The sequence below is a fragment of the Elaeis guineensis genome, chromosome 9 (genome assembly GCF_000442705.2).
Source record: "Elaeis guineensis isolate ETL-2024a chromosome 9, EG11, whole genome shotgun sequence".
Classification (NCBI taxonomy): Eukaryota; Viridiplantae; Streptophyta; class Magnoliopsida; order Arecales; family Arecaceae; genus Elaeis; species Elaeis guineensis.
This window is the reverse complement of record NC_026001.2, coordinates 53,258,068-53,284,600: the sequence shown is the minus strand read 5'-3', so window position 1 is coordinate 53,284,600 and position 26,533 is coordinate 53,258,068. Positions and strand designations below refer to the sequence as shown.

The following is a 26,533-nucleotide window of genomic DNA, read 5'->3' as shown; positions in this document are numbered from 1 at the left end:
TTGAAAATGTCCATAAAGAAAGGACAATCAAGCTGCCTAGTTAGTAGAGCAAAATAAGGATGGAAGTTAGAAGCTCTGAATCCAAAAAAGGGTCTATGCCCTTATACAACAAGATGGAAAACTTCTGATGCAATGGATAGGCTTTGAGAAAGATTTTTAGCATTAGTTGGATTTGTCGGTTGGTCTTGCTCACAAGATAAGTAATGCTTCATTTTTTTAGATTTATCAATAAATTAAAATATATTTTGTATATTGAATTATTCTTGATTTATGAATTTGATGTATGGCATATTTAATTCTTAAATATATCCTTTTTTGATATGGATTATGTCCGATTTATTTTGATGCCACATGGCTTTATGAATTTTTTGATTTAGATTATGAAATATATTTTTGAAAAAAATATTTTGATTTAAGATGGATTTTAACTCGTAGCGAAGCTATGTTTCAATATCGTGCTATGGAGGTTACATGTTGACATTTTACTATCCTGTCGGTGGAGATGATACACTAGTATTTTTATACCTTGCTAGTAAAGATTGTGTTGGTATTTTGTTACTCTATCAATAAGGATTATGCATTAGTATTTCAATGCTCTATCAGTGAGGGTTATACATTAGCACTCCAATATCCTACCAAAAAGAGTGATGCACTGGTATCTCGATACCCCCTACCAGTGGGGTGGTACATTGGCATTTTGATACCCTAATATTGGGGGTTATGTAGTAGCACTTTGACTAAGCTAATATTCTGGCCCAACCACACTATAAATGTGGTTATGGTTCATAGTTGGCAAGATGAATATGATGTTTTAAAATATTAATTTATAAATAAATTATGAAATTTGAAACAACTAAATTTGCATGCATATTATTTTGATAGTGCTGTATATTTAGATTTAGTTTAAATCAAAATAATTTATATGCTTATTTTTAGTATATTATTATTTATCTTATTATTTGATTAGTCTAGTTAAAGTATTCATTGCTTATTAAGTTGTCTAATTTATTATTCTATATCTTATTATTTTTATAGATCTTAGGAGTTAAGATGATATGGAAATATGTTTCAACAAAGTGATTAGAAGCAGAATTTTATATTTTTTATAAAATTTAGATTTTAGACGGTTAAATTTTATACTTTATGTATTGATTATTTAATTCATTATTTGTATTAAGATATCATGTTAAAATGTCTCGTATACTTATAAAAAAAATTTTCTACGAGTACGTAAGATGATAGAGCAAAAGATAAGCTTCCACACGTCTATCCTGGCCCAACATTGCTGAAACAAGGTCACATGAGGTGAGTAGCCCAAGCTCTCAATCTAATTGAAGTGCATTAAGTATTAAATATCTTTATTCGCATTAATTTTACCAACGTGGGACTAAAGTCTATTGAACTAGTTAAGAAATAAATGCCTTAGTGATGGAACCCTTCCAACCAAAAATCAGAAGAAAAAAGCATAATTAATTATTATCTAGCACCGACTCTCTGGTATCCGAAACATAAATCTTCTTGAGCCAACGATTCATATTGAGCGTAGCTTTCATGTCATTCCAACCTCTTTCCAATTGTTCACTACTTCCAATCATGCTGGCGTCAAATTTCCCCTCCTAAACTCTTATCAAAGGCCTATATAATCAGACTACAAGAGTAAATACCACAATTTGCATAGTAGTTTTCCTTGTCAAAACTACATTTACAAAACAAAAAATTCTTCGTGATTTAATATTTGCAAATATGTAAATTTTTTTTCATTTGAGTATTTTTTAACATGGATTTATAGGAAATGTGAATCATTGCTTAAAAATGGAAAAAGAACTCAAAATATGATATTTTTCTAGGAGCAGATTTCTTAGTAGGCGTAACATATAAAATCTTGATAGACAATATGCAATTTAAATAACACTTGTTTACGTTGATTAAGTATACCACAAGCAATAAAATAATTTAATAAATAAATAAACCATTAAGGAGCAGTATTTTTGACATGAAAAGATCAAAGAATACAGCGCAGGAGAGACCTCCTTAATGACAAAATTATTATGAAGACTAATTATAACAAATAACAATAACCGAGTTGGGATTTTACAAAAACAGCAATCCTACTCACGTTGGCATGTGGAATTCATGGAGAGAACCGGAACGCTAATAAAGCCAGCACTGCCCTCCTTTCAAAACAAATAGATGATAGGAGCGTCCACTGCCGACAGCTTCAGTTCGCCCACAGCGACTTGCTCAGCCCATCAGTCAAGCTCATTTTCGAGTCTTGGTGCTTGCAGGCTGCTTCTCCACTGCAACAAACCTTGGCAGGGTAATCAGGGTGTTCACTCGAGATACACCCTCTAGAGCAGACCATTCATTACTGTCCATTACCGTGGCATTACCATCGGAGGGTAGTTGCTTCCTTGGGCTTTCCATATCATCATCACGGAGGATCTCAGAGCTAGAATGGGTGGTGCCAGAACGATCCGTGCTACTTTGAGTAGATAGCTCTTCTTTGCCACTGTGAGTTCCTGGAGCAGCCGGTGATCCACTCACTTTGGTCTTGACGTTGAAGGAATTAATGGATGCATCTGCATCAAGGAATAGGCAGACCACCGCACAATCATCAATTTTGGAGGTCGGATATTTGAGCCTCCAGGCTTGGACTGCTGACTCAACAAGGGAACGAGCGGCAGAGGACCGAGCAGGTGCAGAGGAGACGATGTCTACCACTTCTTTGTTAGACAAGACATCCCACACCTGAGAGAAGAAGGAAGCATAAATGGCAAATAAGCATTGCAGTTTGGGAAAAGACATCACAGTTAATGTAGCTCTTCAGTTTCGGCCGAGGGACGGTATAAAGACCATACAAGTAAAAACAAGATGGCAGTAACAAATTTATGTTTCAAGCCTCACCCCATCAGTAGCCAGCACAATGAACTCATCCTTTTTAGTGATGCGTAGATAAGAAATTTCAGGGACAGAAATTAAACCAAAATCCTTCAGACAAAAATCTCCAAAAGCCCGTGCCATCGCCAAGCCCGGGGAGTCATTGTTTGGCAGCCAAACGCGAGCCACCTCTGGCTCACTCTGAAGAGCAAAAACACGGCCCCTGCACTTCCTGATTCTCTCTGCTTCCCCTGCAAAACAACTCTTCAGATTCTTAAGACATGCAGCATTTGAAGGTTTCCTCTTAAGTCTGTCGAGACATAACAAGCTTCCAGAAACAGAACATTCAGATGAATAAGCATTTGCAATCCTTGACAGTGACCATAAATCCACTGTCACTCAAAGATAAGTGCTTCTAATTAAAAAATTGGAGAAGTATGAATTACCTCCTTTTCTCTACTATCCTGCATCTACATATCCATCAGCATAAATATACTATTATTAATTATTAACAAATAAAAATTCAATTCTCCTTGAGGTAAAGAGTTATGAACCAGTAAGACATGGGGATCCATCAACAGAATTTTTATAATATATTCTAGTTTTACCTAAAATATATAATACATTATTAAAGCTGCCATCTGGTTCTCCTTAGCAGGGAATGATGGAATTTTGAAGCAGATAAAGGAAAGGGGTGTTAACAGACTATAGTTTACTCAGAGTAAATACATATACATAAAGACATGCATAAACATAAAAAGATAGATACAGACATAAAGAATCTTATTGGTAAATTAGGAAATATGACAACTAAATTAGGAATACCTATTAGCTAGAAATATGAGTAGTAGAATTGAAGTTTACCATACCAAATGCACACTCAGCAAACTTCCCATGTATTTGGTATGAGCCTAATGGATCACAGATCTCCATTGGCTCCAATTCAAGGCCAAATCTACCAAATGGGAAATTTCCATACTCCTATGCACAACCACAAGGTGAGTATTCTATTGTCCACCTGTACCTTTTGGCCTCTGAATAAAGACTGAGAGCCCATGACAGCAAATCAGGCAGTATTTTACTGAGTGCAACAAACAGTCCTGTATTAGGGAACTCAAAATCAATCTAGCGGGACCAGACAAATAGTCATCACAAAAACAATAGGATAAATAATTTACCAAAATATTTGGCAAATTCATACATGCAAACTCTTTTTAAAAAATAGATATTACAAGTTACAGAATACTCAAAAATTCCTTTACTTAAACCAGTTATAATGCAGGCTGAACTCCACTTTAGAATACAAGCTTTTGTGTAGATCACAATTCGAGGAAAAACCATCAAAACAGACCAACAGAGTACTAACATGAAGTTACTTGGGTTATATGGAGGTTGACTCTATGCATCACACAGCCTTACCAATGATAACATGGAGACTAAATTCCTGACTGTGATTGCTAACATGATCTTTGCCTTCCTCCAATGATGAATCTAATTAAATTCTTGAAGATCACATTGAATGATATATGGTGGGAGATCTATAAGAAAAGAAACTAAGGAGTCTTCGAAACCAGTCTCAAGATTAAACAATTGTTCTTAAGATGTTGCCACATTATCAGTATCCTTTCCATGAAGGGATTTCATTATTGGATGTGAGAACAGGTGATTTTCTCCTTGATGAAGACTTACCCTGCTTTAGGCCATTGAAACTCATCATCTCATGAAGTGACTTCTGTCTTATTTTTCTGCTCAACCTACTATTTTGATCCCTGAAAGTAAGCTTAGCCAAAGGAACTATGAAAAGCTCTCAGACAAAACGGTAGCTATTACAAGATGTATTTAGCTATTCTAACAAGCACAACCAAAATATAACTGAACAAAATTGAAGTGACTGAGCAGAACATTCCTGTTTCATTGATTCGAACATTTCATAACATGAAGCTATGAAGAACAGATAATCATCTAGATTATTTTAATAATCCAGAAACATTTGCAAACAAAATGGGCAAGGCTAATCCATCAATTTTGTGCTAGAATTAGATAATTTAATCAGAAATCATTGATAAAGTGATATTCCAAAAATCCTAGCTTCATCTTACCTATTTCTATTGTGTCCAATCCTGTCAAGTGTCAACCATTAGTCTATAAGTCCGCCCTTCATTCAGAACCAATTAAACCATGCCCACCTCACAAAAACTTTGGACCCTCCCCATAACCAACCACCTTCTATTCTTTTTTGAGAATCGATGGAAACAAATGAAATCAAATGAAAAAGGAGAGGGAAAAGTAAAGAAAGAATGTCAAAATAGGCTAATTCCAAATCTGTTTTCTCCTTGTCCAGATGTATCATCACAAGTGAAGAGGCATTATTTAGCAAATGAAGTGATCTATGCAACTATCCATTCCAAAGCATGTCTAAGATGTGCACTAGCATGGTACAAGGATGTTGACCTATGTGTCATATGTGCAATCCATATGGATGTGTGTCAGCTCACATCAATGCATATCTCTTTAATACTCACTAGTACAGCTATATGAGCTTGTATGCTCCATATAAACTTGTATGAAATCATCCTAATCAGCCTCTATTTATACTTAACACAGTACAAATATCTTCTATTGATTTTCTCTTTAATGGTAATATGATAAGGTTGTATAGACTGATTATCACAATGATAAAATACCATATATCAAAGACAGTTTGATAGATTGGTTTGTAATTTCTATAATATTAATGCCTCCACTTAGTTTCCCCACCAAAAACAAAAATGCTACAAGTGTTGAAAAATAGTTACTTATCCCCATATATTTTTTCCTATGGACTTTGAGCTCGTTTGTTTGCTAATAGTTTTGACATTTATTTTGTAAGAGATATTCTAGAATTTGTGCAATGTGCATATTAAATTGCAATAACTCAAAACACCTAAGATGAATTATGATCCTAAATTTCTATGAATTAGTCAAAAAGTATGACCATTCAATTGAAATATGACTGTAAATTAATATGAACAATCAAAGGTTTTTTTTTCTTTTAAATAACATGAATAGCTTGGAACATTTTGGTATGTTAACTGCAAAAATTTGATCATGCTTGGCTCTTTGGCATGAGTTCATCATCATCGCCATCATCACCACCACCACCACCACCATCATCATCATCATTATCATCCATCAAAAATACAGGGTCAGTTACAAAACCAGCTCCAAATATACAAGGCTTCATTGAGGGATGGAGCAGATTCTACAACCACCAATATGTTAGTCTTACATGACTCCAAAATTTGTAGCTAAATCCTAAGCAAGGAAAATCTAGAGAAAAGTGGGCCTACCATGACCTATGGTCCATTTATAGATAAGAAGTCTACAATACTTTTTGCAGTTTAAGATTATGCAATCAACAGGTAACTCTCCAAAATTCCCTTGGACTAGTAAAGAGTTATAAAAAGTCAAGGAATGCAATCCTATGGACCCAAGGATTGATTTGGATGAGTACAAAATATTTGAGTATGATATTTATGATTGTGTGTCCTGTAATAGTTAATCCGTTTGGTAGGGAACACAATGAGCTTGAAAGGCTAGAGAAGCATGAAAAAGCCTAGAAGAACAAATCCCAAAATTGGATAAGTATTTGAAGTGTTTTAGAAGCTTTTTCAATAGAGTCAAATCCAGATAAAGAAAAGTCAACTCTAGAATATCACAGACAAAAAAATAATAATAATTTGTAGGCACTTCAGAAGTCAACCCCTAAAGTGACGAGTCGACCCCAAAATGACCAAAGGCACAAGACACAGGACAACGAAAATCACAATGCTTCAAGAGTCGACCACCAATAGTGTCGAGTCGACCCCTCTGCAACTGTAACCTAATGGCTTGTTTTTTCTGAAAGCTTCCAATGGGCAAATCTGACTTCCAATAGCTAGTACACTTCATCCAACTAAATGTAAATATATCTAAAGCTTGAAATCAATTGAGGAAGTGATTCAAGAGGAAAGAAAAGAGAAAAATATAAATTCTTGATGAAAGCATTGGATATCCTTAAGTCAAAGTGAGAGAAGTTAAGTACTTTAATAGAGTGAGCTGCCAAGAGAACACCTACACCAATTATTAATAGGCCTCTCATTCATCGAAGAGAAGAAGTCAAAGCTTCAACAAGCAATCAATATCGACTTCACTGCGCTTCGATGAGTTATTGTTTCTTGAACTTTGGCTTATTTGGTATTTCTTCCAGTGTACTTATTTGCTTTCTTTGCAAGTTTACTAGGATAGAAACTTATAGGATATGCTTGTCCAAGCTTATAATTAGATATTGTATTGACTAAGTCTAGAAACACTTGGTTAGAAAATATTTTGGTCGATTGCCCTTGGTAAAATCGATTCAATTGATGGAGTCCACAAACAATCAGATTTGAAGATTGTGATTAGTGAGCCTGTGCAAAACCAATTAGATTTGGTTGTGAACCCGCTAAAATAATTGGTTGAATTGATTATTGGTCTGGTTAAAACAATCAAACTATCATCCACAGGATCATAATGAAATTTCTAAGTAAAAAGATTTAGGAAGTGGACATAGATGCTAAGTTTGGTACGAACTACTATAAATTATTGTATTTGTGCTACTTATGCTTGTTTCTGTCTTGTCATTGATTTATCATTTATTTTGTTGGACACATTTATTTCATTCTTACATTGTACCATTGAGTTTAAATTAGTTTCACTTAAGAATTGTTTAAGTTTGTAAAAATTTTTGAAAATCCAATTCACTCTCCCTCTTTGGTTGCTACATCTGAGTAACAATTAGAATCAGAGCAAGTGCTCTTTTATCTTTTGTAGACTTAACCATCTAGAGCTTAAAATCACTAGCAATCTTTGGAATGTCTTTTGATGAAGAATACTCTCTTGTAAGACCATCTCTTCTCAGTGGTTTTAATTAAAATTATTGGAAGACCCAAATAAAAATCTTTATTCAAGCCTAAGGTCGTAATTTATTGAATATTATTATATATGGTGTACACACACCAACTAAAATTGTAAATGGAATGAAGATTCATATACATGACAGTGAATGGGACAATAAAGAAAAAAATTAGCTTAACTAAATGCAAAAATAATGAATATATTTTATTGTGTTCTCGATGAAAATGAATTTAAAAGAATATATACATGTTCTTTTGCTAAAAAAATTAAAAATAATTCATCAAGGCACTAATAAAGTTAAAGAACCAAAACTTAATATCCTAACACCAAAAAATGAAATGCTTAAAATGAAATCATATGAATCTATTTCTAAAATATTTTCAAGATTTATAAATATTATAAATGATTTGAAATCATTTGAAAAATCATATACTAATGTTAATCTTGTGAGAAAGATTCTAAGATCTTTGCCTGGATCTTGGAAAACAAAGGTAATAGCTATTCAAGAGACAAAGGATCTAAATCAACTATCTTTGGAGGAGCTGTTGGATTCTCTCATAACCCATTAGCTAACCATGATGAATCAAAAAGAGAACAGCAATGAGAGGAACAAAATATGAGCATTTAGGTCCTCAAATCAAGAAAACAATATAGAAAGTTAAGAATCTGATAATAAAGATAAAGACTTATCATTTACAGAAAATTCCGAAGCTTCCTAAAGATAAAGAAGAAGCAAAAAAGAAGAAAGAAAGTTTTAACTAAGAGGGAACAAAGCAAGAAAAGAAAGAGGAAAACCTAGAGCGACAAGAAGATTTTTGCTCGAAAGAAGAAAAACAAAAGATAAACAAATTGTACTCAAAAGGATGAAGTATACTCTAAAAACCTGACTAATTTTACTGTTCATGAATTATAAGAAGCATTTTATAAGTCAGCAAATGCTTTGAAAAAGCTAGGAAAAAAAAACAAAGAGATTAAAAGGATAAATCAAACCCAAGTTGAAGAGAAACAAAAATTCCAAAAAGAAAAGGAAGATTTTCTCAAAGAAAAGAAGTATTTAATTCATGAAAACTCTAAAATAAAGAAAGAAGATGAAAAATTGAAATCTATAGTGAAAAAATTCACATTAAGTTTCGAAAAACTTCAAATGATTTTGAATAATCAAAAAGCCATTTTTAATAAAGTTGGACTTAGATTTAATCCTTTAAGAAATTAGAAATTAAAAAAAAAATATTTGCCAAAGCTTTTTCTGAAAATTCTTCAATAACTTATTTCAAATGCAATTAATTAGGCCATAAAGCTTATGACCGTAATATCAAGAAAATAGGCTATACCATAATTAAAAAAATTTGGATTCCAAAAAGAACCATGCCTACTAATATCAAAGGATCCAAGAAAGCTTAAATATCAAAATTAAAAATATATATATATTTTGCAGGTGTACCTACCATTCCATGCATCAAAGAGGAGATAGTACTTGGACAGTGGATGGTCGAGGCTCATAATGGAGGATGAATTTCAATTCATCACTCTTGTAGTTAAAGATGGAGGGATGATAACATTTGGTGATAATGAAAAAGAAAAATCATTAGCATTGATAATATTAGAATCACCTCTTCTGCATTTATTGAAAATGTTATACTTCTATATAGTCTAAAATATAATTCAACCTAAATTGGAACAAAATGAATTCCGGAAAGTGAATGAAAATATAAATAAATTAATTAAAACTAAAAGTATGTAATACTCTTACATATTGTGATGGATTGATTTTGATCAATTTCTTTATGATACCTTATTCGCTCTTTATATTTAGTGCTTCAATACATGTTGTAATGCTATGATACTTATTAAAATTCATCAATATTGTCCCTATATCTAGTTTTGATTTTATTTTTATAAAATTTCTAATATTTTCTGAAAAAATATACTCTTATACTTTGAAATATATATTTTCATATTTTGCTATTTTAGTATATCATGACTCAATTTGCAATAAAGAATGAGATAAAGAATAAAAGAGAGAGAATAAAAAAATTAAGTGCCACATATAAAGAGGGAGCATTAATTATAATGATAAAGAGGGAGTAATTAAAAATTTTATTGATGTGGAGTACTAGAACGAAAAAAATTCTGTGTTATATTACAACAAAACCAAATTAAAAGAGTCATGATCATGAAACTTATTATTTCAATTTTGATGCATAATTGATATTTTGTTACATCAAATTATATCTAAAATTTAAATTTGAAATTTGCTCTGATACACTTTATAAATTTGAAGCTTGTTATTTGCTTGATTTACTTGATAAATTATGTGCTTCAATACTTACTATTACTTACTATAATTTTTGCCATGATCATATCATAAATCAAATTGCAACTCTAATATTTAATGTTTTCAGCACCAACACAATTCATCTTGAATGGCTTTAATTTAATAAATATGGGGAAGAAAGAGTCAGTATATAGCTATAGTGACCAAGTCTATAATTCCTGAAGAAAATTGACTCTTGAACCTAAGGTTCTCTAATTCATTAATTTTGGAATAATTAAATGCTTTGAATTTGATCTTTCATGCTTGTATCCTTAAGCTCTCTAATTGATCTGAAATTTTGATTAGGACAAACATAATTTGCTGTAATTTTCTAGACATTTTAAATATTAAAATATAACTTTTTGATGCTGTCGAAAAAAGGGAGAGGATAAGTTAAGAATATGCTTGAGCTAAATTGAATATTTTGTGATGTATTCATGAAGTATGTTCCTAATGCGTTTATTTGTTTACTTCATATTTTATAAATAAATTAATCCTAGAAACACACTATACTTTATTTTGCATAAGCTCAAAATTTTATCACCACCAAAAAATAGGAGATTGCTAAATCAAGGATTGATTTTAATGAATATAAAACGTTTGAATATGATACTAATGCTTGCATGTTCTTAAAGCAGTTAATTTGTTTTAAGGGAGCATAATGAATTTAAAAGGCTAGAGAAGCATCTAAAAGAACAAATCTCAAAGTTGGAGAAATATTTGAAGTGTTTTGGAAGCCTTTTCAGTGGAATGGACCCTAAGTGAAGAAGAGTCGATCCTAGAAAATCACAAACTAAAAATAGAAGATAACAATTTTCAAGTACTTTAGAGTCGACCCCTAATAGTGATGAGTCGATCCTTAACAATGACGAGTCCATCCCCAACAATGACAAGTCAACCCATAATGACAATAAGTACAAGTAATAGGGCAATGAAAATCACAGTACTTCAACAATCAACTCCTAATAGTGACAAGTTGACCCCCAATAGTGATGGATCAACCCCTTTGAGATTGACAGCCTAACAACTAGCTTTTCTGAGAGTTTCCAATGAATAAATCTGACTTTCAATAGCTAGTTTAACCCCTCCAACGGCTAGTACACTTCCTCCAACCAAATTCAAGTATATTTAAAGCTTGAAATCAATTAAAACAATGATCCAAGAGGAAAGAAAAGACAAAAATATAAGTTTTTAGTGAGAGCATTGGATAACCTTGAGCAATTCAAAGTGAGAGGAGTTAAGTGATTTAATAGAGTAAGCTACCAAGAGAACATCCACACCAATCATTGAAGGGCCTCTTGTTCATCGAAGAGAAGTCAAAGCTTTGACAAATTATTAGTTCTTGAGCTTTGGCTCATTTGGTATTTATTCCGTTATACTTATTTGCTTTCTTTGTAAGTTTCTTAGCACAGAAACTTGTGGGATAGTTTGTCCAAGCCTATAATTGGACGTTATACTGGTTAAGTCTAAGAGACTTGGTTGGAAAATGTTTTGGTCGATTGCCCTTAGTATTATCAACTGAATTGATTGTGAGCCCACTTAAAATAATTAGATTGAAAGCTTGTGGTTGGTCAGCCTATGCAAAACCAAATGGATTTAGTTGTGAATCTACTAAAACAATCGGTTGGATTGATTGTGAACCCAGTTAAAACAATCATATTGTAATCAAGAGGATTATAGTAAAATTTTCAAATATAGAGACTTGAAGAGTGGACATAGATGCTAGATTTGGCACCAAACCACTAAATTATTGTGTTTCTATTTCTTATGCTTATTATTATCTTGTGCATTGATTTATCATTTGTTTTGCTATGCATATTTATTTCACATTACACAATTGAATTTAGATTAGTTTCACCTATAAATTATTTAAATTTTTAAAAATTTTTGAAAATCCAATTCATCCCCCTCTCCCCTTTAGGTTGCTACATTTGGGCAACAAATCCCATTAAGATTATAAAAAGAAATGCAATAGATGATTAGTATTGTAAACTCAATCGTATCATGAGCAAAAAGAAGAGAAGTTTAAGTTTTGATTTCAGTTATAAGAAAGGGAGGGTTGGCCTTGGGGCAATGTTTAAGGTTCCTCCATGATGATCTAAGTGTCATGGGCTCAAAACATGGAAACAATTTATCTACAAGAAGTGTAGCCACGTAATCCACTAAAATTTATCCTTTTTTTGCATATTTACCCTATCGAACCTAAGGTTTTGATTATAGTGATTTGTTCCAAACCAAGACATAAATAGAGATAGGAAATCTTCCTAAAAAAAACTTTCTTTTCTAAAGGGAGGGCCTGTGTAAGAATAAAAGATCTATTTTAACATAAAATGGAAATCTCTATATCTCTTCTTTTTATATATTTCTAACTCATATTTATGAGATGATAAAATAAAATAATAATTAAAAAATTCAAACGATTAACTTAACAACTTTTTGGCTTCCAAATATCCAATTGATCCATTAATTTCTTATAACGGACTCAATATTCTTTGACAAATAAGCCAGGAGCTATTGATATTTTTCCCGAATTATTCGTAGACCTCTTTGGGATAAAAAATCTCTTTTGTGCAATTTCTAGGAGGGAGAAATTCACTTTATTATCTTTTTTATAGAGGTTTTGTGATTATGAAGCATGAACAAAGTTAGGATAAGAAAATAGATATGGAGAAAAAAATATAAAGCAATTATCCAAAACTTCTAACTCTAATTACAGTAAAACTTATGTCATCAAAGAAAGCTCCATTCTTTTTAGTTTGCCACTATTGTGCATAAGGCTACTTTTTTTTATTTAAGTTGTGAGACAGGTGTCCTTCATGTCATTCCTCCTCTTAAAAAATTAATGAAAACTTGTAGCTACCCTAGATAACCTAGATATAAAAAGCTATTAATCATACACAATATACATGGTTGACAACCTTCATAAAATCAAACTAGTTTGTTTCGCATTGCTAATCAAATCTCAAATAGATTTGACACAAGCAACTACATAAATTTGACAAACACTTTTTCATGTGCTATGTAACAAAATCTATAATTTTATTCCCCTTCTCGCAAAATCCACCTTCAATTGATGCTTTTCCAAAAGCCTTGGTATTTCTCTCTCTCCACCTAAACCACATTTCTATTGATCAATCTGCATTTGATTTCTCTTTCCACTTCATCCAATTAACTTGTAAACTTTTCTGTCAAACCATTTGTTGCTTTACCCTGATAAGTTCCATTTAACAAATATCATATACACTAGTCCAGATGGGTGCAAGAATATCTCCTACCTCTAAGTATTTGACATCATATTTGTTCTAATTTTCATACACAATATTGTCCACAATTGATGTGTAAGGGCCCAGTCCATTGAATAGCCCTTAAGATTGCATAGGCCCGGAAGTTCTGACATGAATTTTAAAGGAAAAAAGGAAAAAAAAAACCTCACACGTGCTTTGCATGTGGGGCAGAGGGGGGAAAAGACTCCCGATAGGAGTCCTACTCTTCTCTGATTTTGACCGAGAAGAGAAGTCTTAGAGCTCACTGGAATCCAATGAAAGCCCTAGTATTTCATTTATAAAAGGAGATTCCCTACTTCCTCTAGTGTTCCACCCTTGAAACCATCCTCCATCACTGTCGATTTGAAGGATTTTTCTAAGTTTTCCATCGAGAGTTCATCAGAACCTTTGTTGGCACCTCAACAAAGCCAAGGTACAATCTCTAATCCTTTCTTCCCCCTTTCTTTCCGATCTCAAAGCTGTTCTCACCGGCTAATTTGCAGCGGCAAGTCAAGCTTTCAAAGAACAAGGTTTCCCATATTTTCTTTTCTTTTCTTCTTTTGCCAAGCCAAATGCCATCACCAAACATGGCCACGATTTGGACGCCACCGTGGCTACCGCTCTCAGGCCATGGCAGATGCTCAACCATTCTCTGCTTCCCTTCCACTATTTTGAGGGAAAGCTTCCATGGCTCTCCTCTTTCTTCTCTCTCTTCTCTTCTTACCCTCTCTCTCTAAAACTCTCTTTTCCTCACTCTGATTCTCTCCCTTTACATGCGTTAGTGGACTAGTAGCTGGTCCAAGATTCCTTCTCTACGGACCTTAAGTTGATTCTAATAAGGTTCTTCAATCAACATTGCTATGATCATCCACCATGCCAATATCCACTTCAGCTTCCATCAAGCACCGCTAGACTCTATGGTTGATGATTTTTGTCGTATGACTCTAAACTAATCGGATTCCTTCTATGTGATCCATCACTTAAGTCATCCATAACTAATCCATCCGAACTATCAGATACTACTAGCTAACGACCCATGTTCTTTTATACCTCCATAATTTTCCACCATTAATCGTGGTTACTTTGAGGTTTTTATGATGCTTGGTATTGGTTCTGTAGGAGAACAATCTTTTGAACATGAAAACATTGAGTAGGGTTCTTGACCCTACGGTTCATAGAATAGGAAGTGGGCTAATATCTAGTATGTGGAGTTTGTCATTAATAGAAGGGAAGAATTTTCGGATTTTGATCACCTACGTATATACATTATTTTCATGCATCAATAATTTTCACTTTTTATGGTATATAATAATTGTTATTACATCTATTTGAGGATTTACGGTTCTAGATGTACATATGTAGAGCATATGTTGCCGGTTTTGGTTGGTTTGGATTGCGATACTCTTGTGCATTGCATTTTGCAAAAACTATGGCTTTGATTTCTATTTACCTAATAAGCATAAAAACAAATGGTATTTGGATAGTTGCTTATGATGCCCTGAGCCACATTGTTAACACCCCACCATAGGCTAGAAATGTGGTATGTTGATGCCCCCCCACGGGCCAAAATAGTACTATTGATGCCCTGCCATGGACCGAAAATGTACTACTATTGATGCCCCATCATAGGCTGAAAACATGATTATGATAGTCTAGAGCTAAGAATCAAAATATTATCAAATCCGATATATGCTAATCTGAGATAATTATTTGATATGATTTATTGCACAAAAAGATGAGTATGTTACATACATTTTAATGATTGTCGTATTTTTGGCATGAAATTTATGCAAGTAACAATCATTGATAATGTCTCATTATTATTATATTGTTATGAGTGTGTGAGGATTATTAGCTGTAAAGCTCAAACCTCTCCTTTTTCCTTTTAGGGATGTAGGCCATTTAGTATTTGGCTATATTGGGATAAGGTGGAGGAATAGATAGAGCATCATCGATACTGGTTGGATGATTGAATTTTATAATTATACAGTATATATTTTGTTAATTGTTATGAACTGGGATAATTAGTGTTCACTGATATTGAGATTTTACAAATTTTCAGATCTTGCATATTCTCTAGGGCCTTGCCTTAAAAAGAGAGTATGGCTGCATTATGATCAACTCGGGCTAGATTTTAAATCTCGTGGGATAGAGCTATCCTGATTTTTTCATCGAACAGGACGCGATGCCATCCCACTCCATCCCAATACTTGAAACAAAAGATGTCCCGATCGAAATGTTGGGATGCTAATAGGACGGCCTTGTCCTAACACATGGGATGGTACCCTATCCTGATATCCCACGAGATATCCCGCTAGGACCTGAATCTTTGGACTCAAGTGTTGGATTCGGGGTGTGATAGAAGCGGTCTGAAAGCTTAGGTTATGATCATAATGGATGTGATAGAAATAGATCGCTAGGGATTGCGATAGAAATAATCCATTGATTATAGCATGAGATGCGTGAGAAGGCTCAGACAATTTGTCTCTAGTATGACCAGTGAAGTTTGACCAAAATTTTGGGCCTTTTCAATTTCAATGTTGAGCAATATTCTGGTCAAAATTTATTTATTGAAACTAGAAAATTTTGCTGGTTTTAGATCTGGATAACATGAAAGTGTGGGTTGAATCACTAACTCTAATTTGGAAGGTGTTATGATAGAGGACTTGATTTAGTTTCCTAATTAAGAGACAACTTAAGAGCTCAAGGATGAGATAAGGGTTAAGTGTCCTCAAAAGTTAGAAAGCCTTAGATAAGATAATTTCGAGGATGAAATTGTTTTGGGGGTAAAATGTAAGGACCTGATTCATTGACCGACCCTTGAGATTGCACAGGCCCGAAAGTTCCTACATGAATTGTAATGCAAGCCGGAGAAAAGGAAAAAACTCACATGTGCTGTGCACATGAGGTGGAGGGGGGAAGACTCCCGATGGGAGCATTCCTCTTCTCTAATTCTAATAGAGAAGAAATGTCCAAGGGCTCGCCGAAATCCAATGAAAATACTAAGATTTCATCTATAAAAGGAAATTCCCTACTTCCTCTAGTGTTCCACCATCGAGACCATCCACATTTGCTGCTGATTTGAGGGATTTTTCCAGGTTTTCCATCGAGAGTTCGTCGGACCCACTAGTTGGTACCTCGTCAGACTCAATGTACGATCTCTAATCCTTTCTTTTGTCCTTTCTTTTCCATCTCAAAGCCATTTTCGCCAGCCGATTTGTAGTAGGAAGTCACCAGCTTTCAAAGAACAAGGCATCCCTTGTTTTCTTTTCTTTTCTTCTTCCATCGAGCTGGCTGCTATCATTGGACATGGCCACAATTTAGTTACCATTGTGGCTGCCACTCTCCAGTCATGGCAGATGCTCACCCATTCTCTCCTTCCCTTTCCTCTACTTTTTGAGAGAGAGAGAGCCATGGTTGAGAGAGAGAGAGAGCTTCCATGGCTCTCCTCTTTCTTCATTCTCCTGTTCTTACTCTCTTTTCTATCTCTCTTGAAAAAAAACTCTCTTTTCCTCACCCCAATTCTCTCTTTTTACATGCATTAGCAGACTAGTGGCTACTCCTAGAATCCTTCTCTGTGGACCTCGAGTTGATTCTCTCTCTTTACGTGCATTGTTATGATCGTCCACCTTGCTGATATCCACTCTGGCTTCCACCAAGCACCCCTAGACCCTACAATTGATGATCCTTGCCGTAGGACCCCAAACTAATCAAGTTCCTTCTATGTGACCCAACAGTTGAGTCACCCATAATGGATCTATCCAAGTTGGCAAACACTGTTAGCCAATGATCCATGTTCTTTTATATTTCCTCCATAATTTTCCACCATCGATCATGGTTACTTTAAGATTCTTATGATGCTTGGTATTGGTTTTGTAGGAGAACAATCTTTTGGACATGAGAACATCAAGCATGATTCTTGACATCCTAGTTCATAGAATTAGATATGGGCTGGTACTTGGTGTGTAGAGTTTGTTTTTAGTACATCTAAGAATTTCTGGACATTGATCACCTATGTATATATGCTATTTTTGTGCATTGCTAATTTTCACTTTGCATGGTATATGATAATTGTTATTACATAATTATCTATTTGAGGATTTATGGCTCTCAATAGATATATGTAACATATGTTACTGATTTTTGGTTTATTTGGATTTTGATACTCTTGTGCATCAAATTTTGCAAGGAATAAAGCTTTGAATTATATTTACCTAACAAGCATCAAAACAAATAGTATTTGGATGGCTGCTTGTGGTGCCTTGAACAAGCAACATTATTAATGCGTCGCCATAAACCAAAAATGTGGTACTGTTGATGCCCCACCACGGGCCAAAAATGTAGTACTATTGATGCCCCGCCATAGGCCAGAAACATAGTACCATTAATGCCCTGCCACAGGCCAAAAACATAGTACCTTTGATGCCCCACGCCACAAGTTGAAAATGTGGTTGTGATAGTCCAAATATAAAAACCAAAATATTATCAAATCCAATATCTGCTAATCTAAGATAATTATTTTATAATGTATTGCACAAAAAAATGTGTATGCTATGCATGTTTTAATGATCATGGTATTTTATGGCATAGAATTTATATAAACAACGATTATTGATAGTTTCTCATTTATTATTATTATTATTATTATTATTATTATTATTATTATTATTATTATATTGATGTGGATATGTAGGAATTCTTACTAAGCAATAAAGCTCACGTCACCTTTCCTTTTGCCTTTCAAGGATGCAAGATGCTTAGTGTTTAACTATTGCTAGAATCAAGGATCACCAACTCGGAATTGGACCTCGTGCCAGCTGATCAACGATACGAGTCGATATACCCCCATACCGAATCATACCTAGGCCTGCAAATGGGTCAGGTCAGACCGGGTCTTGAGTGATCCCGACCCGACCCGATTTCTTGATCGGGTCTTGATATTGGACCAATACCCATCCCAATAAAAAATCGGGTCGGGTCGGGTCCATGGCCGAATTTATTGACCCATTGGATCATTCGGGTCGGGTCCATATATAACCCAAACCCAATCCCAATCCATGAAATGCGGGTCCGGTTCAGATCTAATTCGGGTCGGATCGGATCATGAGTTTAAAAATCTACATAAAGTAGAATTAGAGGTCACATCGACAACAAAATAGCATGGCCATATCTATCTTTTCATATAGATATTCTCTCCTCTCCTCTCTTCCCACGTCTTCTCACTTCACCATTGATAGTGGATATTGCATACCATCCCTAAGACAATAATAATGTACAACAGTAAACAAGTAACTGGATATTTTAATTATGAACAACTGTTGGTATGTCCCCAGTTTACTTTGTGTTTGTGGAAGGACTTTTAGAAAAATTCCAAGATTAGCTGTAAGAATGGCATTTCTTGTGCAGTGCATTAATGATCTTGTGAGTGTGACAGTATTAAAGATTTTAGTAAGAGATTTAAAAAAGAATTTGAGTGAGTCACTCTTTTGGCCCAAGTCCAAATTCTTATTTGGATGAATCATTCTAATTGAGTTCGGATCTTATATTTGGATCCGATTCGGGTCGGATCGGATCAGGTCATATATCTTGAGATCCAAATTAACCCAAAAGTCTCCACGGATCGGGTCGGATCCAAATTCAGAAAATCCAGACCCGACCCAGAAAGATGAATGGGTCTAATTTTTGAACCCGATCCGGCTCCATGGGTCTTTTAAATGAATTCGAATCGGGTCTAACCGGGTCGGGTCGGGTCGGATCACGGATCAACCCGATCCGTTTGCAGCCTTAATCATACCGAACCCAAACCGACATTGAAACGAGAAATGAATTAGGGAGAAAGAGAGAGAAAAAGAGAAAGGAGGAGGGAGGGAGAGGGAGGAAGAAAAGGGAGGCTGGTGTAGACACCAGCGGTGGCCATCGGAGGGCTGTCGAAACCTTCCGAGCTCTGCGGTCCTCTAGGAGAGGAAATGAGAGCAGAGAGAGATAGAGGAGATGGGAAAGAAGAGAAGTGCGAGGAAGATAGCAAGGAGGCCGTCGAAGGACTGCCATGGCCGTCGAATTGCCCCAATCCATACTGCGGTCGTTGCAGGTTCAAAACAAAGATGACGCCTCTATTTCATTGTGTTTTTTTTTAAAAACACGATAAATAGTGAAGTCGACAATGGATTTTTAAAAAATGCAATAAAAATTCATTACCGACTTTACTATTTATCGCATTTTTAAAAAAATATAATGAAGTAAGAACGTTACCCCTGTTTTGAACCTGTGGCAATTGCGGAATGGATTTTTACCATCTAGCGGCCACCCAGCGAACTCCCCGCCATCTTTCCCTCACTCATCTTCTCTCCCTTCCCCTCTCTCTATCTCTCTCTTCTTGCATCTCGCAGAGGACCACGTGCCCCGAAGGCCTCAGCAAACCACCACCGGCCTTTCTCTCTCCTTCCCCCTCCTCTCTCTTCCTATTTCCTTCTCTCTGACTCTATTTTCATCAATGTTCTGGATCAAACACCCAAACTGCACCGGTTAGCCAACGGTACAGTTCGGTGTGGTTCAACGAACCATTATTGAGATCATATGGGTGAAAAGAAGAATAAATGAAGCATCATCGATATTAGTCACGTGATTGTATTTTGAATTGTACAAGTTTTATTAATTATTATGAATTGAGATCATTATTGTTCACAGATCTTGAGGTTTTAATAAATTTTTGAGCCATGCATATTCTCTTGTGCCTTGCCTTAGCATGTGGCCATGTCAATTGGTCAACCCGATTTTGGGTTTGGGGCATGACAAGATGTACCTCCCGCTATAGATCACTAAATCCACACCCCCCCTCCCCCACGGCCCAAACCAAAAAACAAAAAAAAAGAAAACTAATAATTCAACTCTCAAATAATTAACCCACTAATTCAAGTCATCCTAATTTTTTCCATCAAAATTTGACCAAGTAGATAAACTCCATCTAACTCATTTACATCCCCACCCTAATTTCCAAATTCCAGTAAATCTAATGTATTCTGTGCCTACTATTTCACACATGCGAAATGCAGATAAGGAAAAAATCAGATGCCTGTATATGAAGACCTAGATGCAAAAGATACATGTCCCCATGGATGCAACTTTGCAGAAATTGTGGACCTGCTGGAATCCATGATAATCTTCACATAAATCGTGATACTGCTGATTTGATTGATAACAAACTTCAGTGGGCAGACAAGAGTGTAAAGCAATCTAATAAAAAATTAAGAAAATGCTGAATCCAACATACACAAACTCAGCATTCTAGCATCATAAGATTCAGACCGAATATGAATCTGAAGCAAATTTACAGAGACAGGTTCAGATTTATTCTCTGTCAAAATTGATGAAGTACTGAACAACAATGCGCTTAGTATATGACACAACATTAGATATTTAAGCAATATTTACAAATGTGAAAAACAAACACAATGGTTGATAGTTACAGCATTACATACACTAATATTCATATTTCTAGAATCTCATTATCGCAATGTGTGAAGCAATTGGCAAATGCAATAAATATCTAACCCATCACATAGCTACAAAATCAACTCCCCAGATCAGAACAAAGGACAAAAGGTCATAAACAAATAAAATTACTTGAAACATCCATAATAAAATAAGTTACTGAAGTGAGAGGGTAAGAGTTTTGGCAAGATGTCAAAATCCATTCTAGAACATGCATGTTTTCGTTTCTGCAATTCTAACTAATGAGAATTGTCATATTTGTAATGGTGAAAGACTCTTACTCCTTGCCACATATATTAACCAGAAAATCACCACTCGAGCAGCTTTCTTAAAGGTGTAGTAGTCACTGTATAGCTTAATAACGGTCCATAGCAACTTGGAAGGCTGGTCTTCTTTGTTATCCCAAAAGCCATAAAAGCTACATGTACTTCAGCTAACTTAACTGATAACTTCATGTACATCAATTTATGAACAAATGATTATCTTTACAAAGACAGACAGCAATGCCACAAGCCCCATATGATGTTAGGATATGCACATGATGATGAGGATCAAATCTCCTCCTGTACATCAAGAGAACATGCTTTTCATTAGTACTACGATAACCATAACCATCAAGCATTATCCCAAGTATTTGGGTCAGGTCAGTTTCTAGATCCACGTTCACCAAAAATTCCTAGACCATCTCTGATGTAATTTCAAGCTTTTCCATATTTTTTGTCACAACCTCCATCTATGTCATCGAGGCCTTCCCCTCCTCCTACATCTTTTAACAGAAATTAAAGTACCTTTTCTTACTGGAGCCCTTTCAGATCTTGACCGCACATACCCAAACTATCTCAGTCCGTTCTCCAATATTTCGCCAGCACTTACACCCATTTAAGATTGTTATCTGGTTTGCACTTTAGTGACAGAGATTTTGCTCGAAAATTTTTTTCCTTACTATCCCCTTAACCTAAGTAAACATTGGTCCCTTTAAATACAGACTAGACTGCTTCAGAATATGGAGCAATAATACCATAATCCCCGTGCTAAGTCCAAAGGCTGAAGAAGAATTAGATTAAGTTTCCTTCTGTACCCATAAAGAACACACTTTCCTTTGGCATCAACACCTCTTTGTCAAATGTTATACAAAAATACTGGCCCAAAACTATTCAAGTCGTGTTTGGTGGAAATGGCTTCAATATTGCATGCTTCAAAACCCATACAAGTCCCTGCAACCAGGTCATAAAGACCTTATCATCTATCCAAGCAGCACCACATGCAAATTATATGATCTCATATTGTCTGAGATATCAAATTAATCACCACAAGAGAGGTGCTAGAACAAGTTGCTTATGACTCTTCTATGTTTAAGCTTCTCCAGAAGTAATGTTGCTGCACTTTTTTCACATGCATGCATCTAAAAGGAATTCAACCTGTTTACTTGTCCAACATGTACTCTAGTGAAAAGGCCCAGTTTGGATGATAAGAGCTATCCGTGGATGAAATCAGAGACTGATCTCCTCCATAGAGGAGATAGAAGGGAGAAAATTGGAGGAGCTTGGTGGCCAGCAATCCTAGTTTTTAAGGGAAATGTGTCACCTTGGAACTGAAATTTATTATTCCTGAAATTCAGGAATGAGAAGAACAATAAGCCAGCTGGATCCTTGTCTAACTATTACTTCTTTATATTGAAAAAGGGAGCCTCCATAGATCACAAGTTATCCCTGGACAAATCCTTCCACTGTGTCAATGAGGTATCATTCACATCCCATCCCAGAATAGATGGCACTGAAGCTAGCACTCCAGTACACACTCCGTCCATAAGGCATGCCTCTAACCTCATGTCTTCTCATCAGCTTCGACTCAATTTATGATCTCCAATGCCATAATTTTCATTTCCATGCCATGCCAACATCCCTCGCTTTCCTACTAAGAAACTCAACCCAATTCATAAGATCCAAGCCTTCCTGCATAACCCCTAAACTTCTCCACAGAAGTGTTGTTATTGTTACCATCAAGGTTCTCATCCTCTGAAGTGCTATTGCATTGGAACTCAGATATGAGCATATAAAACACCAGAGTTGGTTAGAAAAAAAAATTACAAATTTCCATGAATAAGGGCAGTTGACTCTCATACCCTGAAAAGATTTTAACACATGCGGTTTAGAAATTGTTAGTTCCAGATTAGCATTGGGAGACATAAAGACAAAAGAAACCCTACACTGGTAAGAAGAAACAAAGTTCCTAGTATCTAAAGCACAAATTAAATTATCACTAATAAAAGAACTTTTGCCATCGTGTTCCTACAGACGGTAGTCATGCAATAGAAGAAAAAAAGTGAGCATGTCAACAGTGATGTTTTCCTTGTCTTGGTACCACCAAAGAGCATTAGAAACAAAGCCATGTGAAACATTCACCATATTGTTTCCCCAGTTTAATCATAGCTCCAAACTAAAGGAAAACACTGTCATATATAGAGAAACAGCAGCAAGGTTTAGCACCACATAAAAGCAGATGCAGATAGATCTCTCAACAGAAACCAAAATATTGAAAATCTTAGATACAAGCATATAAGATTAAAAAAAATAAAAAGTGAGGGATAAACCTACTAGGTAGATTAGGTTTAAGGTCAACAGTCAATTGAACAGCAATCAAGCAGTCATTCTGATCTCTGGTACCCAGTACAGCTCTTGAGTCCCCCACATTCCCAATTACAAGATCTTGACCCTACATAAGCAGCAAAACATCTCCATTAAAGTCAGAAAACTCTATATTTATTTATTTATTTTTCAGCAAAGTGGCTTTTTCATTTCTTTTTTAATATGAAATACCTGTAAGAAGGAACATTCATTCGAATCCAAACAATATTTGCTTCCATGCAAAAATTATTAGTTTTCTTCCATGCAATATTTGCTTCAAGGCAACACTATTTTATTCAGAAACTATGCTTACCTGTTTGACAAGGGTGACTGCTGTTGTCCCACTACAAAAGCAATCAATGTTTGTATGCAGTTTCAGTTCTTTATCCATAACTTTGAAAGCCTTCAGGAATGACTCCTTCAGTGTCGTAAAGATCTCTGGATGCTTATCTTTCTCTTCAATGTCTGTGGAAACCCCAGGCTCCTCATCTAGGCATATAGATGAAGTTTCTTCAGAATTCATGCTTGCTGAATGGCTAATGATAGTACTTTCTCTACAATCATCACTTCCTACGTTTACTTCCCAAAGAGCACTCAGCTTCAGAGGCAGAGAATCTCTTACTCTCCTTGCAACCATATGGCCATACGGTCCATGACCATCAAAAACCCCACAAAAGACTGTGTCTGTTCTCGAACCAAAATTCTGCAAACAGAAGATCCGAAGTTAATGAAGCAACACTGGCATCACATATTCCCCAAGAAAATCATGCAGAATGGTCAAAAAGACAAGAAAGTGACTAGGTCATTCATTTGTATGGCATGTGCACATAAATTGCCAACAAGTGATGGAACAGAAGAAAATGCAACATCCATAGATAGGGAACCCTCTTCATCACAAAATAAATCAAAATTACCTATCCACACAATCAAAACATGATTACATTTCAAACCACCACTACTTAGAAAGTTCGAGATTGTTACATGTAGATTTTATAGCAATAAAGCCAAAAAAAATTGTTTTCCTAAAACGATCTGATTCTGGTAACTAAACAACGAGTCATATTCAGAAAAAGTGTGGAGATCAGAAGGTAGATTAGGTACAAAGAGCTAGCATGATATGAATCTCTTCTAATCTAAGAAGCTATAAATCAATCTCCATATATTTCAAGAAAGACTAATACTAATCGCCACAGCATAATCCAGTGGCTCAACAAGATAAAAGTGCTCCGCTGATAGCATTAAGGAGAAGAATCTCCATCATTCAACACTAAATAACGAAGAAGAGAGAAGAAAATGAGAGGAAATAAAGAAACTCCCCAAATTTATCAAATAGTATATGCAAAGGACCCTAATATAACACAATCTTAAAGTGAAGCGTCTCCAAAAATAATTTAAACAAAATAAGGGAGATGAAAACAGAAATCACATGATATTATAGCAGTGGTACGCAAAACCCAAGGAATGATTGGCTGGAAAGCTGGAACCAAATCTCTCACTTGGTCTTATCTTTGTCTAATGAAAGGAAATCATTCCCCAAGCCCAAAAAAGAAAACAATAAGCGACCACCATATAGCGGAAAAGCTTGTTAAGTATTGAAAGTTCTTCAAATCATAAATCAGCATCATCAATTGAGTTATTAGAATTCTTAACATGATAAGAATATTGCACAGAAGAACGATACAAATAAGATCTGAGGAAACCGAACCTCCCACACAATCATAGCATCCTGGTTGAGCCCTTTCTTTCCCTTCTGGGTAAAGAGTGAGGCAACGCTGCTAGCCCCGTTAAGGAACATCCTTCCGGGTATCCTGTGGAGTTGCTCCTCCCTCCGGGTGTCAAAGGAGGATCTCCTGGACCCCTGCCGCTTCCGCGACCCCTTGCGGGGCTGCTTGGCCTCCGACACGGGAGACGATGGGGACAACGGGCTGGACGAGCTACTCCGCCCGTCAGACGACAGGCAGGACCCCATCCGGAGGGCCCTGATTATATCCAATATGCACTCCAGACCAGCCAGGCAGCGGAGCCTCCCGTTTTCTCCCAGCGGATCCGTCGAAGCCCCCTCCCTTCGCCCGCTGCCGAGCCTTCTCCTCTCCGCCCGCCTCAGCCGACAGTCGCCCTACCCGATTCACCCCGTCCGATCAACGCCGGTGGAAGAGCCAGAAATTCTCAAAGGCGAATTGCTTTTCAAGAAAGAGAGAGAAAAAGCAGATTCTTTGGGACCTCTCCAAGCAATGAGACAAGAGGATTGGATGGAATCTTCTCTCCCTATTTATTTTCCCTTTATTTATTTTCCTCCACCACTGCTTTCTGATATCGTCAGAAAGCTCTAAAAATCTCCACGCAAGATAATCAGGCCAACCTCAAAAAACCATTAAAAAAAAAAAAAAACTAGCCGACCAAAATTAACGTTCAAGAAAGGGAAACATCATAACACTACATAGATCTTGGACCAAATCCAACCACATGAAGCTCTTACTAAAAAGAAAGAAGAACAAGAACAACGACAAGGAGGTATCTATCTACTTCTTCTCCTCTTACAAGTCATCTACCCATCCTTCATAAATATATACAGCCTTTAGTTGGAAGAAAAAATAAATTCTTGAGGATTACGCGACAAGCCAACAATGGAGGCTACCGAAAAATGAAAATATGGAATAGCATGGAGAACGAAAATTAGGGATCTAAAAAGCAGAGGATTTAACGGAGGGGAAGGAGGAGGAGAAGAAAGCGAGTTTCTTGGACTTTCCAATCCTCGTTCTCTCTTTCTGCGCTGCTGCTTGACCCGATCCACGAGATTCCATTCCACCTATCTGATCTCCTTTTCCCGGCTTCTCCAATCCCGTGGCGCCCTTCGCCTCCTTCCCCTCCCCTTTTTTTCGTTCCTTCCCCACTTCTCCTTCTCACCCCCCTCTTTTGTTCTCTTTCTCGCGCACGGCTATCTTCTGTTTGTCTATCCTGCTCTCTCTCCTCCGTCTCTCTTCCCCTCATATTCTTTTTTCCAGATGCTATTTGTTTATTTTGGTTTATCGATTAATTAATTGATTTTCTTTCTC

General features: G+C 35.8%; 1 protein-coding gene across 1 annotated transcript; it reads right to left on the bottom strand.

The window, feature by feature from the left end:
• Window positions 1-1,944: 1,944 nt before the first annotated feature.
• On the bottom strand, window positions 1,945-26,455 carry LOC105035207 (probable protein phosphatase 2C 33). Its single transcript, XM_010910667.4, has 5 exons — window positions 25,186-26,455; window positions 23,794-24,183; window positions 23,451-23,568; window positions 2,905-3,128; window positions 1,945-2,748 (listed from the first exon to the last, which is right to left on the bottom strand). Exons 1-5 carry the CDS (start codon window positions 25,447-25,449, stop codon window positions 2,260-2,262), a joined length of 1,485 nt encoding a protein of 494 aa, XP_010908969.1. The 5' UTR covers window positions 25,450-26,455; the 3' UTR covers window positions 1,945-2,259.
• Between the last annotated feature and the right edge of the window lie 78 nt (window positions 26,456-26,533).

What these genes read in the sequence shown, in the direction of transcription:
- LOC105035207 (XM_010910667.4), bottom strand. Translation starts at nt 25,449, where the DNA reads ATGGGGTCCTGCCTGTCGTCTGACGGGCGGAGTAGCTCGTCCAGCCCG. An exon ending in CAGTCACCCTTGTCAAACAG is followed by an intron (nt 23,569 to 23,793) that starts GTAAGCATAGTT and finishes CTGCTTATGTAG; the next exon opens with GGTCAAGATCTTGTAATTGG. An exon ending in TTGTGCTGGCTACTGATGGG is followed by an intron (nt 2,749 to 2,904) that starts GTGAGGCTTGAA and finishes TTCTTCTCTCAG; the next exon opens with GTGTGGGATGTCTTGTCTAA.